Raw genomic sequence first — 23902 nt, forward strand, 5'->3', positions numbered from 1 at the left:
TACCTTTCATTAAATGTTCATTTCTTTTCCAAATTAGTAAAAAAAACATCGTCTTCAAGTAAGAAATGATGCTAGATGATAATAATCTGCCAGCAGCACAATATGATAAATGAAACCATGATCTCGTTAATTATATACGCCACTGATCACAAAAATAGAACTGCTAAATATAATGTCTAGGAAACTGTCACATGTAATATACTGTCTGAGGAGAAATATAGAACTGCTGAATATAATGTATAAGAAATTGTCACGTTTAATATAATGTCTGAGATGAAATCCTCCATGTGTTTTGTGGGGACCTCATTAGACTGCATTACTTATTTGTGAAATTGACAGCCATGTTTTCTTGGGAAATCAACCCTTCTAATTAAACCTTTTTTTTTATATTTGGGTAACATAATCATTCGTTATGAATGTCCGAAAAGCTGAAATTACATTAAACGTAGATTTCACAAATGAAGCTCTGGCATATGTCATGGGGATACTGACAGCTGGCCTTAGACCTCTGTGGTCAGACCTGAATATTTTTGTCTTACCAGTTGCCCTAAAATCCCTCTCAACTTTTAAAGATTATAATTATTTCCTCCACACTCTCGTCTCTAAGACGATTGACTTTCTAAGCATGGCAATTGTGTCATATTTTCCCATATAATGCAATCATATATGTCCTCGTGTTGCTTTGATGAGTGGCAGCTTATTCTGTGTCTGGGGTCCATTAAATAGAGAAGGACGTTGCTGATTCGTGTGTTATTTATTTTATTTCATGCATCAGTACGGCACTTGCCTCTTCTTGTGGACTGTATTGAAAGACAGTATCTGAGGTAGAGAACCATGTCAATGCGAGAGGTTTAGGGCCGTAAATTTGCATGCTATGGAAGAGAGTAGAGTCAGGGTAGACTCGATCACAGCCTTCATATCTCTAGACCAATTTGTTCATGTCGACCCAAGAATTACAACGGTAAACTAGTTAAGAAACTTATTAGAAAATGTGTAAAGGAGTTCCATCATAGTGTTAAAGAAGGAGATGTATGGCAAAAGATGATGTGAACACTGGCCAGACACAGAAGGTGAAAGGTTTGTATAAATACTTGAGAAATTAAAGATGGGAACCTACGAGTGTGGAACTCTCTCCATGCAGTTCAAAAAGGTAATCAACATTTCCTTTTCAGAAATGAGATGGCTTTTAAACGTCTGTTTATTCTTAAGAGTTCTCTTCTTACTACCACGCCTTTCTCTTACGTCATCATTCCTCTCACTCGACCAACCTTCCTCATACTTCATATTGGCCTCAAGTATCTCATTTCCAACACATGAACCCTATTCCATGCACTGTCTGTCATCTTGGCCCATACATTCTTGGTTCCATACAGTAGGAACAAAATTACCTTTCGTGCAACTATGTATTATCGTCAGCAGACGAAACTGAGTGCAGTCAAGGAACAAATTCCAAAGGAGTTTATTATTTCCTTGGTACTAATTGTAGTGGTGCCTTGAAGATGTATGAAGGAGCCCTATCAATGGGGTTCGTAGATTACATAGAAATAATAAGTAAATGGTTTGTATATAGGGACCATTTGATTGACAGAGCTCTTAGCAATTGGTTTATCTGCTTATGCTTAGCACCTCTGCCTATATTATAAGGGATTAATATCGATTTTTTTCACCTATCGATGGGCATACGTCATATATCTGGTATATAATGCGTTTGCCTCTGTGCATCTTACGCAAGGGAACTTACATGATGGTGAATAAATATATTTTGGTTTTAGATTGAATTCAAATGAGTAAAAACAATAATATCACTGTAAAGACATTTTGTATATATACAGTGGGATTCAGTAATTTATGTAAACTTGTTACAAAACCAGTGATCAATAGTGAGATCCTCGCTTGACTTCAAGGACCGGGCTCAGAGTTGCCAACTTAGCGCATTTGGCAATATACATAGCGATTTTCATAGAGAGATCTAGCACCTAAATTTCGTATTTAGCGCCTTAGTGCGTTTTTGGCACTTTTTTTTTTTTTATTTAACTCCAAATTTAGTGTTATTTCAATATATAAGGAAATCTGAACATTGACATGTTGATGTGATTTAGGAAGTTTGCTCGAAACCTATTAAAATGACAAAGAAAACAAGATAAATATTTCACGTAATTCATTTTCATAGAAATGAACATGTTCGATATTTTTTTTTTTTGGACAGCTTCAGTTCGACTTAGACCGACGTACGTAATTAGGGTACGGGTTTAAAAAGATGACACAATGTAAGTTTCCTGATGAAAAGGATATTCGAGGAAAATGCATACAATTTCTAGTGGAGTTGGTGAAACAGCTTTATCAACGTTTGCCAATGTCCAAGTGTTACAGTCACTGAGTGCGAGGGGAATGCCTGCAGCCCATAAACCCTGGAATACTGGAATTAGCCAAGATATTTACTGATGACGAAGACATTCTCATGCTTCGAGTTCCAGTGGAGGAAGCTTCATCATTTATTGTGGAAATAGAACAGTGACACCCTTAGCACTCTGGGCTGAAATAGCCTCGTCCAGGGATGCAACAGAAAATCCCTTCAGTGACCATTTTCAGTTGGCTTTGACTGTGATTCCCTCATCTCAACGCTGATGTACAGCGTGAAGCCAAAGTTTCGAAACAGACTGAGTATCAATAGCTTAAATGCAATGCTTACTGTCAAGTATGGACTAAGAAGAAATGGAAACTGCTGTTATGATTATAAAATGCCGAAGGAAGTAATGAAAAACATTGGGTCATTGACATCATACGAGTCATCACAACCGCAACTTGTATCCACACAGACCGCCACGACCCCAGCAGGCCTCCGAGGACGATGAGATTACGAATCGGGAATTAGCAAGTCTGGAACAATGGTGAGTGTTTTAGTGTTAAGGCAATCACTCATTTCTGTTATTGATAATCTGGCACGCCAAAGAGCAGAAATAATTCGAAGAGCATTTTTTCGGTCCTTTTAGTAAGTTTAGCGCTTTTTTGGAGTCAATCTAGCACTATCTGAAATTTTGAGTTGGCAACTCTGCTCTCCGGACTTGGTCTAACACTTGAGTAACAGGAGTTGGAGAAGGAAGATGGCATCCCTATCTCGTATAACTCCAGTTCTTAGGAGCACACTAAGTGAGTACTCGAACATGGTATAATAAAAATACTCACTGGGGTACCTCTTACCCATTCGGAAAATAGTAAGTAGGCCAGAATTACTAGGTCATTTGGTGTATCAGTCGTGTTATGAAAGTCCCCAACAGCTGATTCTGAAAGCTGTTTATTTTTTTATTGAGTGGCTGTATGCCAGATTATGCATATCCACAGTACTTTTAAACAACAGCGTCAATATGGAAAAGCTTTAGTTAATTGAAAGATTATTTATGACCTCGAGTATTTGAAAGTTTAACTTAAGGTAGCAGGAAGTTATTTCAGGACCATTCCTTGATTTAGACGTGAAAATCATATCAGACAATTTGTTACAGGAAGAATTGTAGATGAATTTTAGCGTGAAATTGCTCTCGATTGCTATGCTAGTGAGGTGACACCGATGTATCCAATTTTATTTTGCCGACTGATTGACATTATCTCCACCTCAATGCAACAGGGCCTGAAGGGTGTCCATTTGTTTCCCTCGTCCAGCTCTAAAAGGTTTCCCTGATATATGTTTTTTTAGGTTTTATGGACATTATCTTTCTGTTCTTAGTTTCCATTGTTATTTATTAAAGCTTAGCATGTCACAGTAAAGGGATAATAGCTTGTATATATTGAATATGTATCAGTGTGGAGCTTGCCTCCTTTGAACTTTCCCTACTTGGGATGTGTGTCATTTTCATGACTTTAATGTACGTAGTTGTACCCATACTTATTGTACTGTAGTATTACAATGGAAACAGCATTCAGTCGAGTGAAGCGTTGCTTCTCCCATTCACAGAACGGTGGCCAATTATTTCTTAGACAGAATCCGTATACGATAGTAGAGCTTGGTATGTTTTATCTCATGTATGCATTAATTCACTTGATAATCTCCCATGTGGTGTATTTTGAAGAGGATTGGCAGTCCCAGAAAATTTCTGTTCAGAGAATGCATTGTTTTCTCACTGTTCTCCATGTGTTGTTTATGATGAGCTTATTTAGCAAGTTTTGATCAAATAACCTGTCTTTCAGTAGGTTAGTTGTTTTTTTGTGCATTTGAGGGAGTTAAGAGAGATATAATGATTTTCTTTTCTATTTTCCAGGCCCTGGAGCCACTAGCTCTGTAGTTATCAAAAGACACAATTCAAATAAGGTCAGTAGTCCATGTTTAAGTAAACATTTGTGTATCTGAACTGATTGTGCTGTAACTGAAGTGACTGGAGAGATGAAAAATAAAAAAAGTCTTAACTATAACAAATAGTTGTTGATACTCCTAGAACTGCCTAGATATTGATCATGTATTATTAACTAGGTGTATGGCCCATTAGCTGATGAAGACCGTATTTTCACCAATTTGTATGGTCGTCATGACTGGAGACTGAAGGGAGCTCTTAGCCGTGGTGACTGGTACAAGACTAAGGAGATTGTTCTAAAGGGAGCTGATTGGATCTTAGGTGAAATTAAGACATCCTGGACTTCGTGGCCGTGGTGGTGCTGGATTTCCTTCTGGCATGAAGTGGAGTTTCATGAATAAGCCGTAAGTATACATTTGCATATACATAGGTGACTCTCAGTAACATTTAAGAAAACAATTCAAGTTTGTCTTCATTAAGAGTGATTATAGGTTAGTGATTCAAGTGGTTCAAATAAATAGTAAGGGAATTTGGAAAATTTGAGATTCAGGATACAGAAAATTGTTAGAGGTCTTGTTAGATAGATTGTGGATGTGAAAGGGTAAGTAACTATTGCATGGATGAAATTGTGGAGATTATTGATAATTTCATTTTCTCTAAAGGGAAGGATTATGCGATATGCTTGTTGGAAAACATAGGGTGGTTGTAAGTGGTCTCAGATGTGTGGGTATGGTACGGGTTATATTGAGAATGAGATTGAAATATTAAATTTCAGTTTGTTGTATTTTTTTAACACAGGTCAGATGGTAGGCCAAAATACTTGGTTGTGAATGCTGATGAAGGTGAACCTGGTACCTGCAAGGACCGTGAAATTATGCGACATGATCCTCACAAGTTGGTAGAGGGTTGTCTGGTTGCTGGCCGTGCCATGGGGGCCCGGGCAGCATATATCTATATCCGTGGAGAATTTTACAATGAAGCATCTAATATGCAGGTTGCCATCAATGAGGTGAGTCATAGACATCTCGAAGAAAAGGTCACAAAGTCATAGTGTTGTAATAGGAAAAGAAATTTGTATAACCCTGCTTGTAATCAGAGATTCATAATATCTTGTGCGTAATGATTTCATTGTTACAGAGGTACATCATACCTTGCATTTTTCCTTTTGACATTTGCTTGATATTTTTACCAACCAAAATATCCAACTGTTACACATACAGGTTGGCTTAAGACCAGTTACTACCAAACTACACGAAACACATACATGGTGTAGGAGTTACTGTTGCTGACATTGAATCACACATGGGCCTGCCATGCTTTGAATCCTGAGCTGGGCAGTCAACTCAAAGCCAGTCCAACCAATAATTCTTTGAGTTAGTTTGTAAATGGGTACTTGGCTTCAGCTAAAGTGTATATATATAGCAATACATATGTTTGTAGCATGTATGAGAAAACTGTGATTGAGGCTTTCATTTGCCTGTGCCATCATAAAAAAAAATCCTGCACTGCATTAGTGACAGTAAATGTTAACAAAGCATTCAACACTATCCCTTGACATATTCTGTCACAAAAGATATTTGAAACCAACCTCCACGGGAATGACAGAATATTGTTGACGAGCTTCATGGCTGACCATCAAGCCGGAGCCATCTTGAAGTTCATTTCAAAATCCTCAAACATTATGATGGAGATCCCAAGGGAGCAGCTTCTTTCTCCGTCCCTCCTCTGTCTTTCCTTGCATAACTTCCTGTCACCTCATACAGACAAGTGTGAGAGTCTTTTCATGTACAGATTACCTTACATTCACATCACAGTATTTTGACAGTGCTCAAACAACAACAGACATAAACACTATATCTCTCAATGCAAAGTGTGTGCATTCCTCAGGAATCTCTCCATTTTAATTAGCATCATATATGTTACTTGGAATTTGTAACCCACAGATGTACACAGTGGGACCAGGATTTTATCTCTGATGTGGAAGAATTTTTAGGATATGTACAGTATATGTCCAAACAGAACATATCCATTCAAGTTATCATTTTGACAGCATGCAGTTGGTATAGGGTAGAGCTTTTGTTTTTTATTTTGTAGCTTAAATCCTTGAAATATTCCGACAGTTGTGATGTTAGATCACAAAATGTGTAAGTATCTGACACACATAGCTAAAGACAAATTTAAGCAGGATTGCCTATGGGTAATATTAATCATGTAGATAATGTTTGCTTGCATAGGCATTGTGACATGTTAATTGCCCTAATTATTGCACTTTTTTTTGTATCTAACCCTGCAAAAATTCAGATAATGATAATGATAATAATAATAATAGGCTAATTCTCTTTCAGGCCTACAAAGCTGGTTTCCTTGGTAACAATGCATGTGGCTCTGGTTATGACTTTGATGTCTTTATGCATCGGGGTGCTGGAGCATACATCTGTGGGGAAGAGACTGCTCTCATTGAATCTCTGGAAGGCAAGCAAGGAAAACCACGTCTTAAACCTCCATTCCCAGCTGATGTTGGTGTTTTTGGTTGTCCAACAACTGTCGCTAATGTTGAGACTGTTGCTGTTGCTCCGGTAGGTAAAGGGATATGCTGCAGTTTTATGTCAAGCAGAATAATCTTTTATTTGCTCTGATATAATTAGTTATTCATAATTTGAGTGACTGTGCATGTTTTAGTTTTAGAAATTATTTTATATCTTAAGAATACCGTAATTGTCAAAATTTGTTAGATCCTTAAAACTCATTTCTTTTGTAGACAATCTGCCGTCGTGGAGGTTCCTGGTTTGTAGGATTGGGTCGTCCACGTAATAGTGGTACCAAACTCTTTAACATCTCTGGCCATGTAAACAACCCATGTACAGTAGAGGAGGAAATGTCCATCCCTCTACGTGACCTAATTGAACGTCATGCTGGTGGTGTGACAGGTGGCTGGGAAAACCTTTTAGGTATTATTCCTGGTGGTTCATCTACTCCAGTCATTCCCAAACAGTAAGTGCAATCCTTCGTTGATCTAATTTGATGACAGTAATATCTCAATGTTCAGAGAATGTCAGAAAATGGGTAATTTGCATATGAAATGTTAAAGTGCATAAATGCTAATACCTTTTGACTTTACCTGGTATATCAGAATCAGATGGTATTGGATATATGGAGACAGTTAGTAAGGAGAGGGTGACAATGAGGATACATTATGTATCAGAAGTGGAGGATACAAGAAGAAGGGGGAGACCAAATTGGAGATGGAAGATTGGAATGAAGACAATGTTGAAAGCTCAGGGCCTCAACATTCAGGGGGATGAAACCATGCACTGGACATAGTGAATTGGTATACAGGCAACGACATTCTTGGACTGAACCAGGGCATGTGACGCATATAAAGGCCTGTGGGGCCAGTTGTGGATAGAGGGCTGTAGTTTCAGTGTATTACGCATGACAGCTAAAGAATGGATGTGAGTGAATGATGCCTTTGTTTGTTCCTGCACTACCTCATTAATGTGGGAAATGATGAGCAATTATGAAAAATAAAATGGTATCTCACCATGAAACTGAAGATTTACAGTCCAGGTTTGTTGCTTCCACTTTCTTCATTTCTCTTTCCAGCGTGTGCGAGGAAGCCATCATGGATTTTGATGGCTTGGTGGCTTGTCAGACATCTCTTGGAACGGCAGCTATTATTGTCATGAATAAGCAGACAGACATTGTGAAAGCCATTGCACGTCTCATTGAATTCTATAAGCATGAGTCCTGTGGTCAATGTACACCTTGTCGTGAAGGAGTTGCATGGATGTTCAAGGTTATGACAAGATTTGGTAAGTCCTATTTTAGTTATTATTTATAACTAGTAACAGTACTTTGTAAAGCCTGGTAGCACTGAATAATTCCTTTTAGCTTTTTTTATACAGGAACTTTTTTTCCATTTTACCCTTGGAGCCAGTTAGCCACAATGCTTTTAAATGTATTCACATTCTGTTGACATATGTTCCTACATAATTTTTATTGTTGCGTTATGTATTTGAGCCATAGAAAGTAAAGAATATGTCCAGTAATAGAGTAATTTTGTAAACTTTCTTAATTCCACAAAATTTTTTCAGTTTACAGTATTTGTGTATTCTCACCTGCTCCCAAACCCAAGGTCTTGATTTTATTTAGGTTTATTTATTTATGTGAGATGTGATACTTAAGTATGCGATACCCATTAATTAATTTATATTTTTCAACAGTGAAAGGTGATGCTCGTCCAGATGAGATAGATGCTCTGTGGGAGGTTTCCAAGCAGATAGAAGGTCACACTATTTGTGCATTGGGTGATGGTGCTGCCTGGCCAGTTCAGGGATTGATTCGACACTTCCGGCCTGTTATTGAAGAGCGAATGGCTAGTTTTGCTGCTACAAGAGAGGCAATTGCTAATTAATTCTTTTGATGTGGAAAAGATTAGCTAAAATTGTCGATAGCAATTGGAGTAGCATCATTTGATGGGGTACATGTGATCATAAACTGCAACTCTTGCTTGCAGTGGGTAAACTACAGGATATTTAAGTAGTCTTGGCAAAGTATTCAATCTTTTAAATATAACAGTTTATGAATAGTTTACTTTCATGTAAATTAAGAAAGGACTGAATTATTGGTTTGTATAACTTTTCAATAATAGATTAGGTTAATGTGGAAAATTTCAGGAAATTGGTTAGGGGTACTGATTAATTGAAATAGAAGGAAGTTTAGTGCAGTAGAAACAGTAGCTATTCTCATGACCCTTGCCTTTGAGGTTGACCTTTTTCTTTTATTCATTTCACCACCATTTGCTATCTTTAATGCAGATCTTTCTTTCTGTTATTTTTCTCTCTCGGAGACTCCCACCTTTAGATGCATTTCTTAATCTTACAGCCCTTCCAGTAATGTCATGTCATTCAGCATGAAATACTCTTCTCTGGAGAGAGGCAAGGCATATGAACTTGATGGTATTTTTCCTTCTGTTTTGAGAGAATGTTCATTAGAGTTTATGCCCATGCTTCTTGTCTCTTTCAGTTTTGCTTTTAAACCAAAACTTTTCCCGCATCCTGGATATATGCAGCGTTATAGCCTATCTTAAAGGATTCCCATTCTAAGCTTTCCAGCTACTATCTTTTTGATATTACTTCCATTACCTCCTTACTTAACGTTTCCATGAGTATCTTGAATCTCACAGTGTTCCTTATGGTCACCCATATGATTACAAGGAAAGATTCTCTAATGCCACCTTTTCCTGTGTTAAATATTTCTGACCATCCTCTGAGAGAAATTTCAGGTATTTGTACATTATAATCATTAATATCATTGGTAGGTTTAGCATTTTGCTATGATCGGCAGGCTACCCTCATTTGGTTTTTCTCCCTCACAGTTCTCTTGTATCAAGCCACTTCTATAGTAATTTCACTAGTTATTGGAAGGTCAACCTATTATCCTTTCCCTGTCAGCATGGCATTCCCCAGTATCCTTTCATCTCCTACCCTCTCCCTCTTTTTCATCAACATACATCAGTCAGTAAGTAACCCAGTTTTTTCACAGGCTGATGACTCAACTCTACATCCCTCTACTTCTTTTTATTTGTTCCATCCTCTTTTACTTCTTTTCTCCGCTTCATCCTAAGTGCTGCTGTAAATTCAGATTGGGAAAGGATCTCACTGTAGGATGGACATAAGTTATTTCAAGGGTAATCCCCCCTTAATTCCAATTTCTTGTTTAGCCTTTGAAAACTCCGCAGGACTTTGCAGTCTCCTTCGATAACTCTATAATTCCACCATTTTATTTAAATGTTGTGGTGCCTGGGCAATACACATATAGTAAAATATGAATTGGATAGTATGAGGGAAGAAAAACCATGCAATATTTGGCAAGTTTCAGCATCACAATTACTCTGGGTGTTTTATATCTAAAGAACAGTGTTTTACTTGTTCCTTTTTTAAAAGGCTAGCATTCCACATCCTCAGAAATTCAATTTTTTCCTTTTTTGTTTCATGTAAGACAAGGCCATATTGATGACTTACCTGTGACAGGAGCCTTTGAAAGTATTGAAATGTAAACTACATAAATTTATTGTACATAGCGACTTATGTAATGTTATATATGAATTGCACTGTATTTATTCAATAAAGAATAAATATCAGTACAGTGTTTTTTTGATTTTGTATGCTGCTGTGTATTAATTGTGAGTTGATATGGTATGTGTGTCTAGGATGTAAATTATATATATATATATTTTTTTTTTTTCATACTATTCGCCATTTCCCGCGATAGCGAGGTAGCGTTAAGAACAGAGGACTGGGCCTTTGAGGGAATACCCTCACCTGGCCCCCTTCTCTGTTCCTTCTTTTGGAAAATTAAAATAAAAAAATGAGAGGGGAGGATTTCCAGCCCCCCGCTCCCTTCCCTTTTAGTCGCCTTCTATGACACGCAGGGAATACGTGGGAAGTATTCTTTCTCCCCTATTATTTATTTTGCTTTGTTGCTGTCTCCTGCGTTTGCGAGGTAGCGCAAGGAAACAGACGAAAGAAATGGCCCAACCCACCCCCATACACAACGTATATACATACACGTCCACACACGCAAATATACATACCCATACATCTCAATGCACACATATATATACACACACAGACACATACATATATACCCATGCACACAATTCACACTGTCTGCCTTTATTCATTCCCATCGCCACCTCGCCATACATGGAATACCATCCCCCTCCCCCCACATGTGTGCGAGGTAGCACTAGGAAAAGACAACAAAGGCCCCATTCGTTCACACTCAGTCTCTAGCTGTCATGCAATAATGCCCGAAACCACAGCTCCTTTTCCACATCCAGGCCCCACACAACTTTCCATGGTTTACCCCAGATGCTTCACATGCCCTGATTCAATCCACTGACAGCTCGTCAACCCCGGTATACCACATCGATCCAATTCACTCTATTCCTTGCCCTCCTTTCACCCTCCTACATTTTCAGGCCCTGATCACACAAAATCTTTTTCACTCCATCTTTCCACCTCCAATTTGGTCTCCCACTTCTCCTCGTTCCCTCCACCTCCGACACATATATCCTCTTGGTCAATCTTTCCTCACTCATTCTCTCCATGTGCCCACACCATTTCAAAACACCCTCTTCTGCTCTCTCAACCATGTAAATTGTTATAGAATAATTTTCTATTACTGCTGATAAAGGCTTATTCGTGAATTTGATGATGTAAACAATGTGTATACCACTGGGACAATGAGGATTGTCACTGTAAATAAGTAACATTTACAAAGTAAGTCTATATATTTTGTATCTCTGCTAGTCTGCTTTATCAAGATGTCTGATAATGGATACTGGAAGATATAGTCCCCATGATTATGAGGAATTATTGATGCAAATTGATTTACATTATTCTAATAAGTTCTCTGGTAAGTTAGATATAGAGGGTCAGAGAGAAGAAAGAGCAGAAGTAGAGAACAACAAAAAGTGAAAACTCCTAACCAGACAGCCATATGTAAGAGAATAGTCATTGTTGTAAGTCACTCTTTTATTTGCTAACAAAAGCAACTTTAAACACTTATCCTCTGCCATTCCATAATCTCTAGCCTTAAGGGTGACATTTGTAATTCAGTTAAAGATATTCTATTCAATGTATACATATACAAATATGTTTTTTCTTTTAAATTTCCGAGCACACATGGGGTGAGGGTCATAAGTATGGTACAGTAAACTAGTTAAATTTTTAACTGGTTACTAGTCACAACTTGCTGGTAAAAGTAAAGGGAGTGTTGTAAAAAAACTGAAACAGGAGAGGAAGAAGGATCATGATACAAGTTATTAAAAGACAAGGGAATCAGGTTTACAGTGAATATGCAACTCTAATCCCATGTGCTCTTTAACAGGTGTGCAGTATATGAAATGCATTTTTGTGAAAGTTCTCAAACTAGATTAATGCATGTAACCTAGAAAATATGTCTGCATTTTACAGTGAATATACAACTCTAATCCCATGTGCTCTTTAACAGGTGTGCAGTATATGAAATGCATTTTTGTGAAAGTTCTCAAACTATGCACATGCAAAAAAAAAAATCATCCTTACATTTGGCGCAGTTCTCTCTATGTATTTACTTTGCAGAGTTGAGTCTATATCAATATGACTTGCCAAATCTCCCCATCAGACCTTAAGGCTTGACCCACTTTTCCTACTCTGTTTTGTTGGCTTGCTCTCCCTCTTCCAGAAGTAAAGTATTGTTTGGGTTGTGTGCCTCCACCTATATCTACATTAATGGCTCCTAACCAGTGATATGAATAGATATGTATAAGTGCGTGTGTGGGCGTTTATGTATATACATGTGTATGTGGGTGGGTTGGGCCATCCTTTTGTGTGTTTTCTTGTGCTACCTCGCTAATGCAGGAGACAGCGACAAAGGAAAAAAAATGTATAATGCTACCTCACTAATGTGGGAAATGGTCAATATGGATACAAAAATTATATATTTCTTTTAAACATATTCACTATTTCCTGCATAAGCAAGGTAGTGTCAAGAACAGATGACTGAGCCTTAGAGGGAAAAATCCTCACTCATCTGTTCCTTCTTTTGGAAAAGTAAAACTGGTGGGGAGGATTTACAGCCCCCTGCTCCCACCCCTTTTAGTCACCTATGACACACAGGGAATATGTGAGCAGTTTTCTTTCTCCCCTATCCCCAGGAATAACATATACTATTATATTTACTTATTACACTTTGTCGCTGTCTCCCGCGTTAGATCTTAAAAAGGGAATATGAATATATTTTCACGTTAAGGTATATGGAGTTAAATTTTATGCAATACAGAAATTTTGATTAAAGGTGGTACACAATATGGAACACTGAGTTCAACCAAGCAACTCTGGGAAGCCAATATGTCAGAATTAAAATGTGGCTGCTGGTAAATCAAGTATGAATCATGGTGATGGTAGTTTCCCTAAACTGCAAGGATATAGAACACTTATTTATGATTTACCTACCAAATCACCTATATCTTTTTAATAAGTTTTCTACCTCTTCAAAAATTATTATTTTCCTTTTTCTCTAGCTGCTTGGCCAATTTTTATAAATTCATTCAAGGCTTGATGTTGATAAGGCGCACTCCACAGCTGGAGGTTTTAGTGATCTAGATTAATGCGTATAACTTAGAAAACATGTCTGCATTTTAGAAACAAAGGGTTAGAATAAAAAATTATTCTGCATTTTTTTATCCAATCACAACCATCCAAAAATTTGTATTTATGTTTTGGAAAACAAAGAGGGTCACTGAACCCCAAGATTATAAACAAAAGTTTTGTGCAGTTCATTATGCATTCTTAGAAGAACATGTTAACTCTTAGACTGTGTACTATGTCTCCACTTGCTTACAGGCTGAGAAAAGATTTTGCACCATTCAACTCATTTCAAATGTACAAAGTTGATGAAATATCTTTCATGTACTGTTCTTTACAGGATTTATACTAAAACATCTCATCAGTATTTAACAAAAATGTAGAAAAAATACAACAATTAAATACAGTATTTTATAAAACAATTAAATACAGTATTTTAAGTAAATATTAAAACTTGAATCTCATGCTGAAACAATCAGGTACCCTGATCATGGCCCTGGGGTAGATAATTGCTGGTGTCTTGAGATTCTGCATGTGAATACTCAATACATCTTTATCTATGCCACGAAACACACCGTTTACAGTAATGTTTTCATGCATATTTACAGTGGCATCTTTTCCAACGAGTGATGTTATTGCCCATAAAAATCTTTCTCGCAGATCAGCTCTACATTCTTGAAGGTTGCTACCTTTCTTGGTGGTTTCTTGCAAGGTTTCCTCCTCCATCTGAAATACCAGTGAAACATAATTAGCGGATAATTACTGAGCGATGGTGACCAGAAGATTATTCACTGTATAAGTCAACAAGCACGACAGGCTCTGTGGAGTATCAGTTGGTTATAACCTGCACCTCACTAGCCCACACTAAAGTCACTGACAAGGTTACTAGCCTACAGCCTTCATAATAGTTTAGCTGAAACAGTACATTGTGATGCAAAGTAACTGTGGATGATACCTAAATTTGGAATAGTTTTAACAGGTTGTTTTGGTGCATTATATATGACAGTTAGAGACTGAGTGTGAACAAATGTGGCCTTTGTTGTCTTTTTCTAGTGCTACCTCTTGCACATGCAGGGGAGGGGGTTGTCATTTCATGTGAGGCAGAGTGGCGACGGGAATGAATAAAGGCAGCAAATATGAATTATGTACTTGCGTATATATGTATATGTCTGTGTATGTATACGATGAAACATATAGGTATCTATATGTGTGTGTGTGTGGACGTGTATGTATATAAATGCGTATGTGGGTGGGTTGTTGGGCCATTCTTTCGTCAGTTTCCCTGCGCTACCTCGCTAACGAGGGAGACAGCGACAAAGTGAAATAAATAAATAAATAATAAGGCCAGCATCAAGTCTGATGGCTCTGATTGGACATTTTCAACAGCTTGTGCTTCATTAGGTCTATATACACAAAATCTTGAGGAAAAGTTAAAAATCTTGTGACTAAAATATCCAGAAAACAGGGGATCTGATATACAGAATTTTAACAGGTCTATACAAAGCGACTGATACTAAAAAAGAATTAATAGCTTATAAAGTCTTCTTGAAGCCAGAAATTCACTGAAATTATATGGAGGTCTAGAGTGCACCCAAGACAAAATTTCAAAATATAGAATTGACTGGAACAGCTCTGTTTTGAATACTGATTAAATTCTGCAATATTAGACTAGCACTTCGAGGATACCATAACTGTAGTAAACCATGATTTGGAAAATGATATTTCACTAAATGACTCTGAGTAAGGGTATAAGTTATATAATTACTCATGTCTACAGTGTAAGGAGAGAGTTCTACTCATGGGGCCATGACACTTTCTAAGCCATCAAGTAACGTTTTTAACCTGTAAATAGGCAAGATTTACTGTCTCATTGGTTAGTTTATTTCCACCATTCTAACAATACACCAGGAGTTCTCAAACAATCTTTCTAACCAGCTTTTTTTGACCTATCGTTGTGGCCTGGGGTTACTCTGCCGACGCATCCTATGAAGATCTATACCTACAATATACCCATAGCAATTAATCATTCTCCAAACTGGTACTGTAATACACTGGTAAGATGGTCATAGAACATATAATATCCCTAACCTAGAAGCTGGAATGCTGGCAGGAGTATTACAAGGCTGGCCTTAGCATGGTTGGTGACTAGGCTGTAGTTGTGGTGAGATCCAGCAGGTGGCCTGTGACGTCACACGTAAACACACGGGACCCTGACCATAGCCAAAGTGACACTTCCATACAACTGGACGTAGAGTAGATTTATATATGTCTTTTTTAGATTATTACGATCGTGCAGCACCCCAGAGGTAGATTTACTGGTTAAGTGATCCCGCCGTGCACGGAGAGATAAGGTCAGTAGACGTAGTATGGGATGTGTTCATCCTGGTGGGGAAGGCAAGGCTCCCCGGGCGTGACAAATGTTCATAATATGTGACGTGTTCAATGTGGTAGATCAATGAAAAGTGGAGGAATTAAAGGTAATTGTTCACTTTGGGGAACACAGAGGCTCTGATTTAGTGGTTTTTTCAACATAGTTTGTATTGTTGGATTCCCTAGACTGAATAGAACTTCACAGTAGGATTACTTTTACAGAGTCTGAAAAGTCGGTTTTATATAAAGTGATGAATTAGTAGTTGAGTACTGTTATTTTAATATCTCTCTGATCTAATGGATTTGCCTGTTCAATAGTACGGTCTGTTATGGAGAACACTTTAAATAGAAGTGTTATGGAGAGAATTTATTTATTCTATAGCTGGTAATAGTAGTGTCCCTGGGATAGATACTGCTCACAGGGATAGGTACTGCTCACTGACCCCTAAGGATCCAGAACGGGTATATATGAGGTCACTTTAAGACCTCGTGATGTGCATATAGTTTAGCTTGTGAATTAGGGGTTAAGTTCCAATTTAGGGGCCGACAGAAATAAATTACGCATTTTGATGAAATGATTATCAGTTATCCTTATACATAGTACAAGTTATTTAGATTAGGGTCATAGTTTGGTTCTTTGTTTTATATTATGATAATAGATGTGATAGTGGGGAGGGCGGTGTTGCTTATGGAAAATTTGGGGTGGAAGTTAGTGAAGTTTGTCAAGAAATGAACAGAACCAATGAAAACTTCATTAGACTAACTCAAGCAATATAGACTTATTTTGATAAAATGCATATTATGATCCTTTGGATTTAGTGCTAATGTGAGTAGGTTTGTTTGCTGAGTATCCTCCTATTTGTATGTATTTATCTGTTTTTGCAGCATAGGGAGCACGTTCAATGCTCATGAAGCCCCTAATTTTCTGTTTTTTCTTTGGAGGTTCCAGTCGCAGACAAAAGTCTGCATCAAGGCTGGACCTTAACTGAAATATAGAGAGGATTATGCAACAAAAAAAAAAAAAATTGACAAGGGAAAGTATTTATGAATTTTCGAGGAAGTGAAAAACCTGTCATTTAGGATGTGCCAGTAATTTACCTAAAGAAAGTCAGAAAAGAATTTTTGCAAGTAATTCCAATCGGCTTTGTTGAGGTGCTAATATTTATGCTTAGAAGGATCTACTGGAGGGGTAGGTGCCATTAGATAGACATTTATGAGAATGTGTTCAGTGACCCAATTGGGAGGATGATTGTGTGGTTACAGCAGGAGATTAGAGGTAAAAAACAGATCCAGAATATTAGAATAGTCACCGGTTAGGAATATGGGTAGGTTAGGAGATGGTTTGTGCTCATTAATTGAGAATGGAGAAAGTAAGGGCTTCAAACCTCACATTCATCCATATGGGAGGAAGAGGATCTCAGCTTGGTGAGAGGATGCTCACAGGGATAGGTACTGCCACAGTCTCACGGTAGGAGTTTAGATAGTTGAAGAAAGATATAAAGTTTGTAGAATTAGGAGAGCAATACTTGAAACAAAAGAAAAGTGTGGTAGTTAGGAGACTGACCTTGAGGCACATAACATCAAAGTTTGGGGATTGAAGGTCCTTAAAGCATGCAACAGGTGTGTTGATGTTGGAATAAGCACAAATACCACGTTTGAATTGGAATCATGAGTGGATGTTACACTTTGAAATGAAAGAGGGGCCATTAAGAACATCATTAAACAACTGTGTCTCAGAGGGAAGTAAGATATTAAGTGAGGTACTAAACAGATGTTGTTCAACAGAAGAGAGGTTATTAGAGAGATTGCAAATGTTATAGTTTATAGAAAAAGAGGAAGGTCTAATAGAGAGGGAAAGTTGTGGCAGGGGTCAATAGTACTGCTGTCTGAGCTCTCCCTCTCATTAGCAGTAGAGTCAGGCAGAAACTCAGAGATTCTTAGCAGCCCATGATTCCAGGGACCAGGAATGTCTCCACATACAGAGTATTCCAACCATCCGCCACCTGTACACCAAAGCACTACTTCTCTGCTTCCTTTCTAACTCACTTCTCATCATGGCCTCTTGTTATACTGGTACTGCATCTGATGTAGTACTGTTCATTATCAGCATTGTAAAACTAATTTTAAAGATTTGAAGGTTGTCAGGCAGGGGCAGATTTAAATTTTCTTATGGGGTCCAAGTCAATTGGAGTTACTGAATACACTAACTTGGCAGCAATATAAAAGGATTGCTATTGCAATCCTGTAACGATAAGTGATGTAGGATGTGAATGAGAATGTGCTGATCTCATGTGTTTTATAGTGTTTGAAAGGGGGTGAATCCTCATGGATATGCCTCTGCTACTTATAAGGGCGTGCCTGCTGAAAAAAATGTATTTTTCAAAACCTACTTTTCTTACTGTATGATTATTTATATCTATTAGTTATGGATTAATTCCCTATTAACCATTTACCTTCATTTCAGCGAGTTCAATCTGATTATCTGTATTATAGAGTTTTGTTGAGAAAGTAGAAAAAAAGCAAATTATAGTATTTTTGTAATTTCAGGATGGAGTCAATGCTCAATAAATTAAGGTCCAGTGTAAGCAGTGCAGCCACAAGTGCAGTATCCAATGCTGTTCAAATAGCTTCACAAGTGTCCAATTACCTACCAGGGAACCCTGTGACAAGAGAATTTGAGGCCACTGCACACATAGCTTCAGCTGGACCAGGTAAATATGTTTCGAACAAGAAAGTTAGTGCAAAATTACATAAAGTCTGTTTTTAACATATTTTACTCTCACATATTCAGGTATTATGTTAATGATTTTTTTTAATTGGCAGTCGTTAGTGACTTGTCCTTGTAACAAATTTGGAGTAAGAGGGGGTGAACTTTGCCATATTGAAAGAGAATTTGATTTTAGGATGAAACTTGTTAATCTGGGACAGAGTAAGGAATTTTGGTGTAGAGCGTGGAAGAATGGGCATCAAGCTTGACACAATGACAGACAGTACAGTATTGAGATGATCTCTGTTTTCTTTAATGTGTAAGTAGATTAAAAAAAACATTTTTTATTTGATGTTTCATATTTGAGTAGTCTATCAGTTTCTTTCCCTGACACCCATTACATTTGTTTTATTGTACAAATGAATAGCCATGTTCGTGTTTCTTCTCTGTACTGAATTGATTTTAAAAACGGGAATTTAGAATTTTACAATATACTATACCTTATCTAAGTGAGAGTAGATGGAGTAAGACCCATACAACTCTCTCTGTAACTTGATTGTATCTGTAGTATAGACAGCAACTTTGTCATCTTCCAGTGGACCTTTCCTTTTAGATGTTTATGTCTCTCTAAGTGCACTGACCAAACATGGGATATATACTTTTAATTAGTATTAGTATATGCTGTACCTTAATTCTTGGGCATTTCCTTACCCATGTTCTTTAATGCAGTTGTGGCATTAAACCTTCAGGGCCCTTAGCAGCGGCCTGGTCATCATTCACAAGGTAAGCCCAGGGTGTATGAACATTTTGACCTTTAAGTTGTAAGTAAAGTCCTCTGAATTTCGTGAGGCTATACTATCATACTTTAATTAAAAGAGATCTAAGTGCAGTAGGAATGTCTTTATTTGAAGATGACAAAGATGGATGCAGTTTTGGGAGAGGGAAGCAGTTGTTTTGTATTCATTGATGTTGAAGACAAATCATGTGAGAGGATGACTGAAATACATTGCCAGTTATTTCTTAGGTGTAAGAGTACCACTTTAAAAGTTGTTAACTCATCGGTATAGCCAGTGTAATTTCATCTATTCATTGTCATAGAAGCAGACTTAATCTTTTGTTAATGCTATTAGTTCCTTGATGATAGGCTGGCACATTGATTTAAAAGACTAAAGTATCAAACCCACTTGTATGACATTCCTGCCTCTTCAAATTAGGTATTAAATGATATTTTTGGATCAAGAAGTTTTGAATATTAATGGATGATGTAACACTAATTCATGTGACTAATGTTCACTTTCATGAAATAAAAATTTTTCCAGGTTTAGTTTGGAAAGTATATAAAGGATATAAGAAATCTACCAAACAAGATGCTGCTATATTTGTATTTGAGAAGCGTTTGTTAGATAAATGGGACAGGCAAGAGAGAGAAGTCATGCTTGACAAGTTAAGAAAAGGTGTTTCACAACTAACAAGATTAAGACACCCACAGGTAATGTTTATGATAGTACAATTAATATTTAGATTTATGTTTCCTTTGCTCACTTTTGATTTTATGTTATTGAAAAACTCTGCTGTATCTTTATACCTAACAGACATTTTCCCATGCAAAATGTTTGATGGTATATACAGAATATTATTCATTTACCTTTTCATTGTAAATATTCACTTATTGTAATATCAGAAACCCAGCAGCATCGCTAGAATATTTGACACAAAATATTTGTTTGTTTAACTTTCCAACAAATGAGGCATTTGCCTTCCACTTGATATCATATTTACTGAACTGGGTTGCTTTTTGCCTTGTTCTTAGGTTCTGTTGTGTTGTGAATGTAGAGTGATGTTTTAGTACAGTGGGCACTGCCTAATGAATCTAGTTAATGATTATGACAAAATGTGACAGGGAAAGGCATAGTAGCTAAAAAGCTTGTATGGAAAATGTGTCACAAAATCATGTCTTAATGCTCTTAGTGGTAAATACTGAATTCTTTTTTCCAGGTTTTGACTGTCCAGCACCCCCTGGAAGAATCGAGGGACACCTTAGCTTTTGCAACTGAACCTGTGTTTGCATCACTAGCTAATGTTCTAGGGCATAAAGAGAACATGCCAGTACCTCCACCATGCACATTAAAGGATTACAGATTCTATGATGTTGAAATTAAATATGGTCTAATGCAGGTATGCTTTGATAGCTGTGATTATTTATCTTTTTATATATATTTGTTTTATTGTATGCTCTAATAAAAGCCATGCTTATTGAATAAGTAAGATGATAAGTCATTTCTCCTGGCATTGTGTTAAATAGTCCAACAAGGTTTTTTTTGCAAGACAGTCATATTTTTTCTGATATCTTTTAACATGTTCCCAGGGATTACTTGTAATTTCATAATCCTGAATCTTTCATGTAGACATGTTTCAGATTTGGTGTCATTCCTTTTGCCTTCCATTTGCTTCCATGCATTATCACATCACACCTGCAGGTCCATTCTTATAATGTCATAGGCTAGGTGGATTGTTGTATGGTTTTTGGGTCTTTAGGAACAAGTATTAGTCAGCTTTATGGATATGGATATCAGAGGAAGTGAAATCTGGTGAATACATCTCATTTAATGGAAAAGGGCATTGTAATTCCCATCTGGCAGTTTGCGATTGCTCTCTGATGCTTACAGGGCTCTGTCCTTAGCAGAGATGTGGTTTTCGTATGTTAAAACCTTCATTTACTTTTATTAAGAGATTTTTTGCATAATATTATATTTTACTTTTTGAGAATAGGTTATAGATGACTAATTGATTTGTTTGATTGATTAAATCTTTATGAATAAGGATCTTGATGATTTCAAATTGATGTTAGTTGGAAGATAACAAGTTTTAGCATTTTGAGAAAGTGAAAATGTTAAACATAAAAGTAACCAGAATAAATGAATTTGATAGTTTTGTTCATTTGTTAGATAGTGATAAGTATTGTTGTATCTTTGCTGGTGTGTGAATGTCATTTGATAACTTTCCTGTGGTTGAAGATGCTTCTTCTCTCTTGTGGGAAGATACCCAGTTCAGTTGTAGGAAAACAGTTCCAGTCTGGTATTTCCTAATTATGCATGTTTAGAAATAGAAAGGGGATGAAGAGTGCTAATGCAATAACCAGTATTTTTGTGCTTGTGTGCTAGGCAACAACCTTTGAAGTACAGCTGTTTTTTGAGAAATATCTCAAACTAATAGAATGGAAGAAGACCAATAGGACAGGACAGCACTCGTCAGCAACAAGTAGATTGATTTTGCCTATTTTTTTTGTATGAAATCTTTCAGAGCGAGTGCAACACAGATGTACCATAAGGAGACAGCCAAAGGGTAGGTGACGATATTGGAAAAGATCATATAGCCTCATGCATTATCTCTTAATGGCAGTTTAGAATGAACATCATGATTTGCTTTTTTGTTTCTATGCTGTTAAAATAGATTAGCCTTATATAGACTTTATTGATAGAAAAATTTGCTCAGTTTGTAAGTTAAAAAAAGAAAAGTTGTGTTTTGTCTTACCAAAGCAGTCAGTAATCTTTAGTGTTGTGGTGAAAGACAAATGAATATCATATTAAGGACATCACAGGTCAAGGTACAGGGTCCTTGAGGAAACATTACTATCATGTAGCATCCTCTTAACCAAAGTGTTCAGGAGAGGTCAGACTTTGTGCTTATTGTAAGATTTTGATTTAGAGATTATGACTAGTGGAGAGAGACAAATCAGTCTTACTCTAATCTTATATTTCCATCTTTATCTTATATAACATCTCTGTCATCTCTAAACTTAATCACAGTGGCACTCGAGAATAGCTCAACAAGATTATTTTCAAGGTAATAAAACTTAAACAAATTACAATAGGCAGGTTTGAATTTTGATTCTGCTTATGTTTACTCATATGGTTCAGTCTTTAAAATCCCATATCATCCACTTTTGAGATGACATACTATGCTGTACTGTTGTATATTTATCATCAGTACATTTATCATGAGATGAAACACATTCTTGTTATTTTGTTTTTTCATTATCAATTGGTGATAATGATAGATGAAAAAGATTGCCTTTTTGATTTCATAGGTTAGTGAAGGGCTGGCATTTCTACATAACTCTGTGAAGATCGTTCACCGAAACATATGCCTCGAGAACATTGTACTGAATCATCAAGGAGCATGGAAACTCTTTGGATTTGACTTCTGTGTGACTAATCAAGCTACAGCTGATCAACCTGTACGTTACTATGATTTGTTATGCTTGTGAGAATCAAAATGTACTTGCCTCACACTGTTTCCTTATATACTCATTCTTCCACACTTTCTTGATGCATGAATATTGCATCTTTCTGTCAGTTCACATTGATTTGACCCTTTCCCATAGCTGCATACAAATACCTCATACAAATATTTTTCATCTTCTGGTCATACTTTCATGATTCAGGTATCATATAACCTTATTCTCTCCAGAAGCCCTTGCAGGCTATGTAAGTCCATCACTTGAGATTCTTTGAATAGGTCTTGACTCTACCACTTGGTGTTCTAACAGAATATGAGCCCCATCAATTGATACATTCTTGATAATGTCCTTACATTGGGTTCTTGGTCTTCCAACTTGTCTCATTCTGTCTGGGATCCATTTGTGTATCCTCTTCACATACAGACTGATTCTTCTTGATATCCAGGATTAATAGTCCTACTGTTTAGTCTGTCTTTTATCTGTGTTTTGATATCTTTTTTGTTGAAGTAATTCTTGCAGTACACTGCAAAGCCATCAACTCTGCCTCCTGCACTTTTGCTTTCCGTATTTTTTGTCCTTCAGTGTAGGATGCTTTGCATGGATAATCTGACTATGTTTTGCAGTTCTTCAGTTAATTTCTGCTAATGCTTTTGCATCAGCTAGAATTATGCCTCCTCAATATTTTGAAAATTAATTTTTTCAATTTGCTTTATACATTTCTCAGTTATTTTTATGCGTTCTTGTTCATCATACCTACTGACCACATATTTTTTATACTTGTCATCATTTCCTGCCTCATTGAGGCAGGAATAGATAACTGAGCCGTAAATAAAAAATCCTCTCCTAGCCCCTTCTGTTCCCTTATGGAAAGTATTTGTGGTGGATTTCCACCCTCAACTCACCCATTTTAGTTGCCTTTTATGACAAGTAAGAGATATATGTGAGTTATCTCTTTTTCCTGTCCCTAGGGAAACCAGCCATCTTATATTCACTTATGTCATTGTTTAGTTAACCATACATTTTTAATGGTGTTCTGCTTTTTCAGGATCTCGTGTAATAATGCAATATCATCAGCACAAACTTAGCATTCTGTCTTTCATTTCATTTCTTCATCTGACTTTAGCCATAATTTCTTTTAAATGTGTTATAAAAGCTCTGGAAACCATGTACT

General features: G+C 36.9%; 2 protein-coding genes across 3 annotated transcripts in view; both read left to right on the plus strand.

Moving 5' to 3' along the window:
• The first annotated feature begins 3037 nt into the window (after positions 1-3037).
• LOC139761970 (NADH dehydrogenase [ubiquinone] flavoprotein 1, mitochondrial-like) lies at positions 3038-10425 on the plus strand. The gene is given in 9 exon segments (XM_071686704.1): positions 3038-3147; positions 4251-4300; positions 4460-4618; positions 4620-4684; positions 5079-5289; positions 6626-6856; positions 7039-7271; positions 7884-8092; positions 8504-10425. Coding segments are annotated over 9 exon segments (1395 nt in total). The 5' UTR covers positions 3038-3101; the 3' UTR covers positions 8695-10425.
• A 5181-nt stretch (positions 10426-15606) lies between these two features.
• The window catches only part of LOC139761969 (SCY1-like protein 2), a 39384-nt gene continuing 31088 nt past the window's right edge, over positions 15607-23902 (plus strand). Inside the window, exons 1-5 of one of the 2 annotated variants that reach the window (XM_071686702.1) lie at positions 15607-15765; positions 18332-18495; positions 19811-19980; positions 20487-20666; positions 22579-22728. In XM_071686702.1, the coding sequence (XP_071542803.1) occupies positions 18333-18495; positions 19811-19980; positions 20487-20666; positions 22579-22728 (663 nt within the window). In that variant the 5' untranslated portion in view covers positions 15607-15765; position 18332. The other variant, XM_071686703.1, reaches the window with a different exon arrangement.

Source organism: Panulirus ornatus, chromosome 42, assembly GCF_036320965.1.
Source record: "Panulirus ornatus isolate Po-2019 chromosome 42, ASM3632096v1, whole genome shotgun sequence".
In the NCBI taxonomy this organism is placed as follows: Eukaryota; Metazoa; Arthropoda; class Malacostraca; order Decapoda; family Palinuridae; genus Panulirus; species Panulirus ornatus.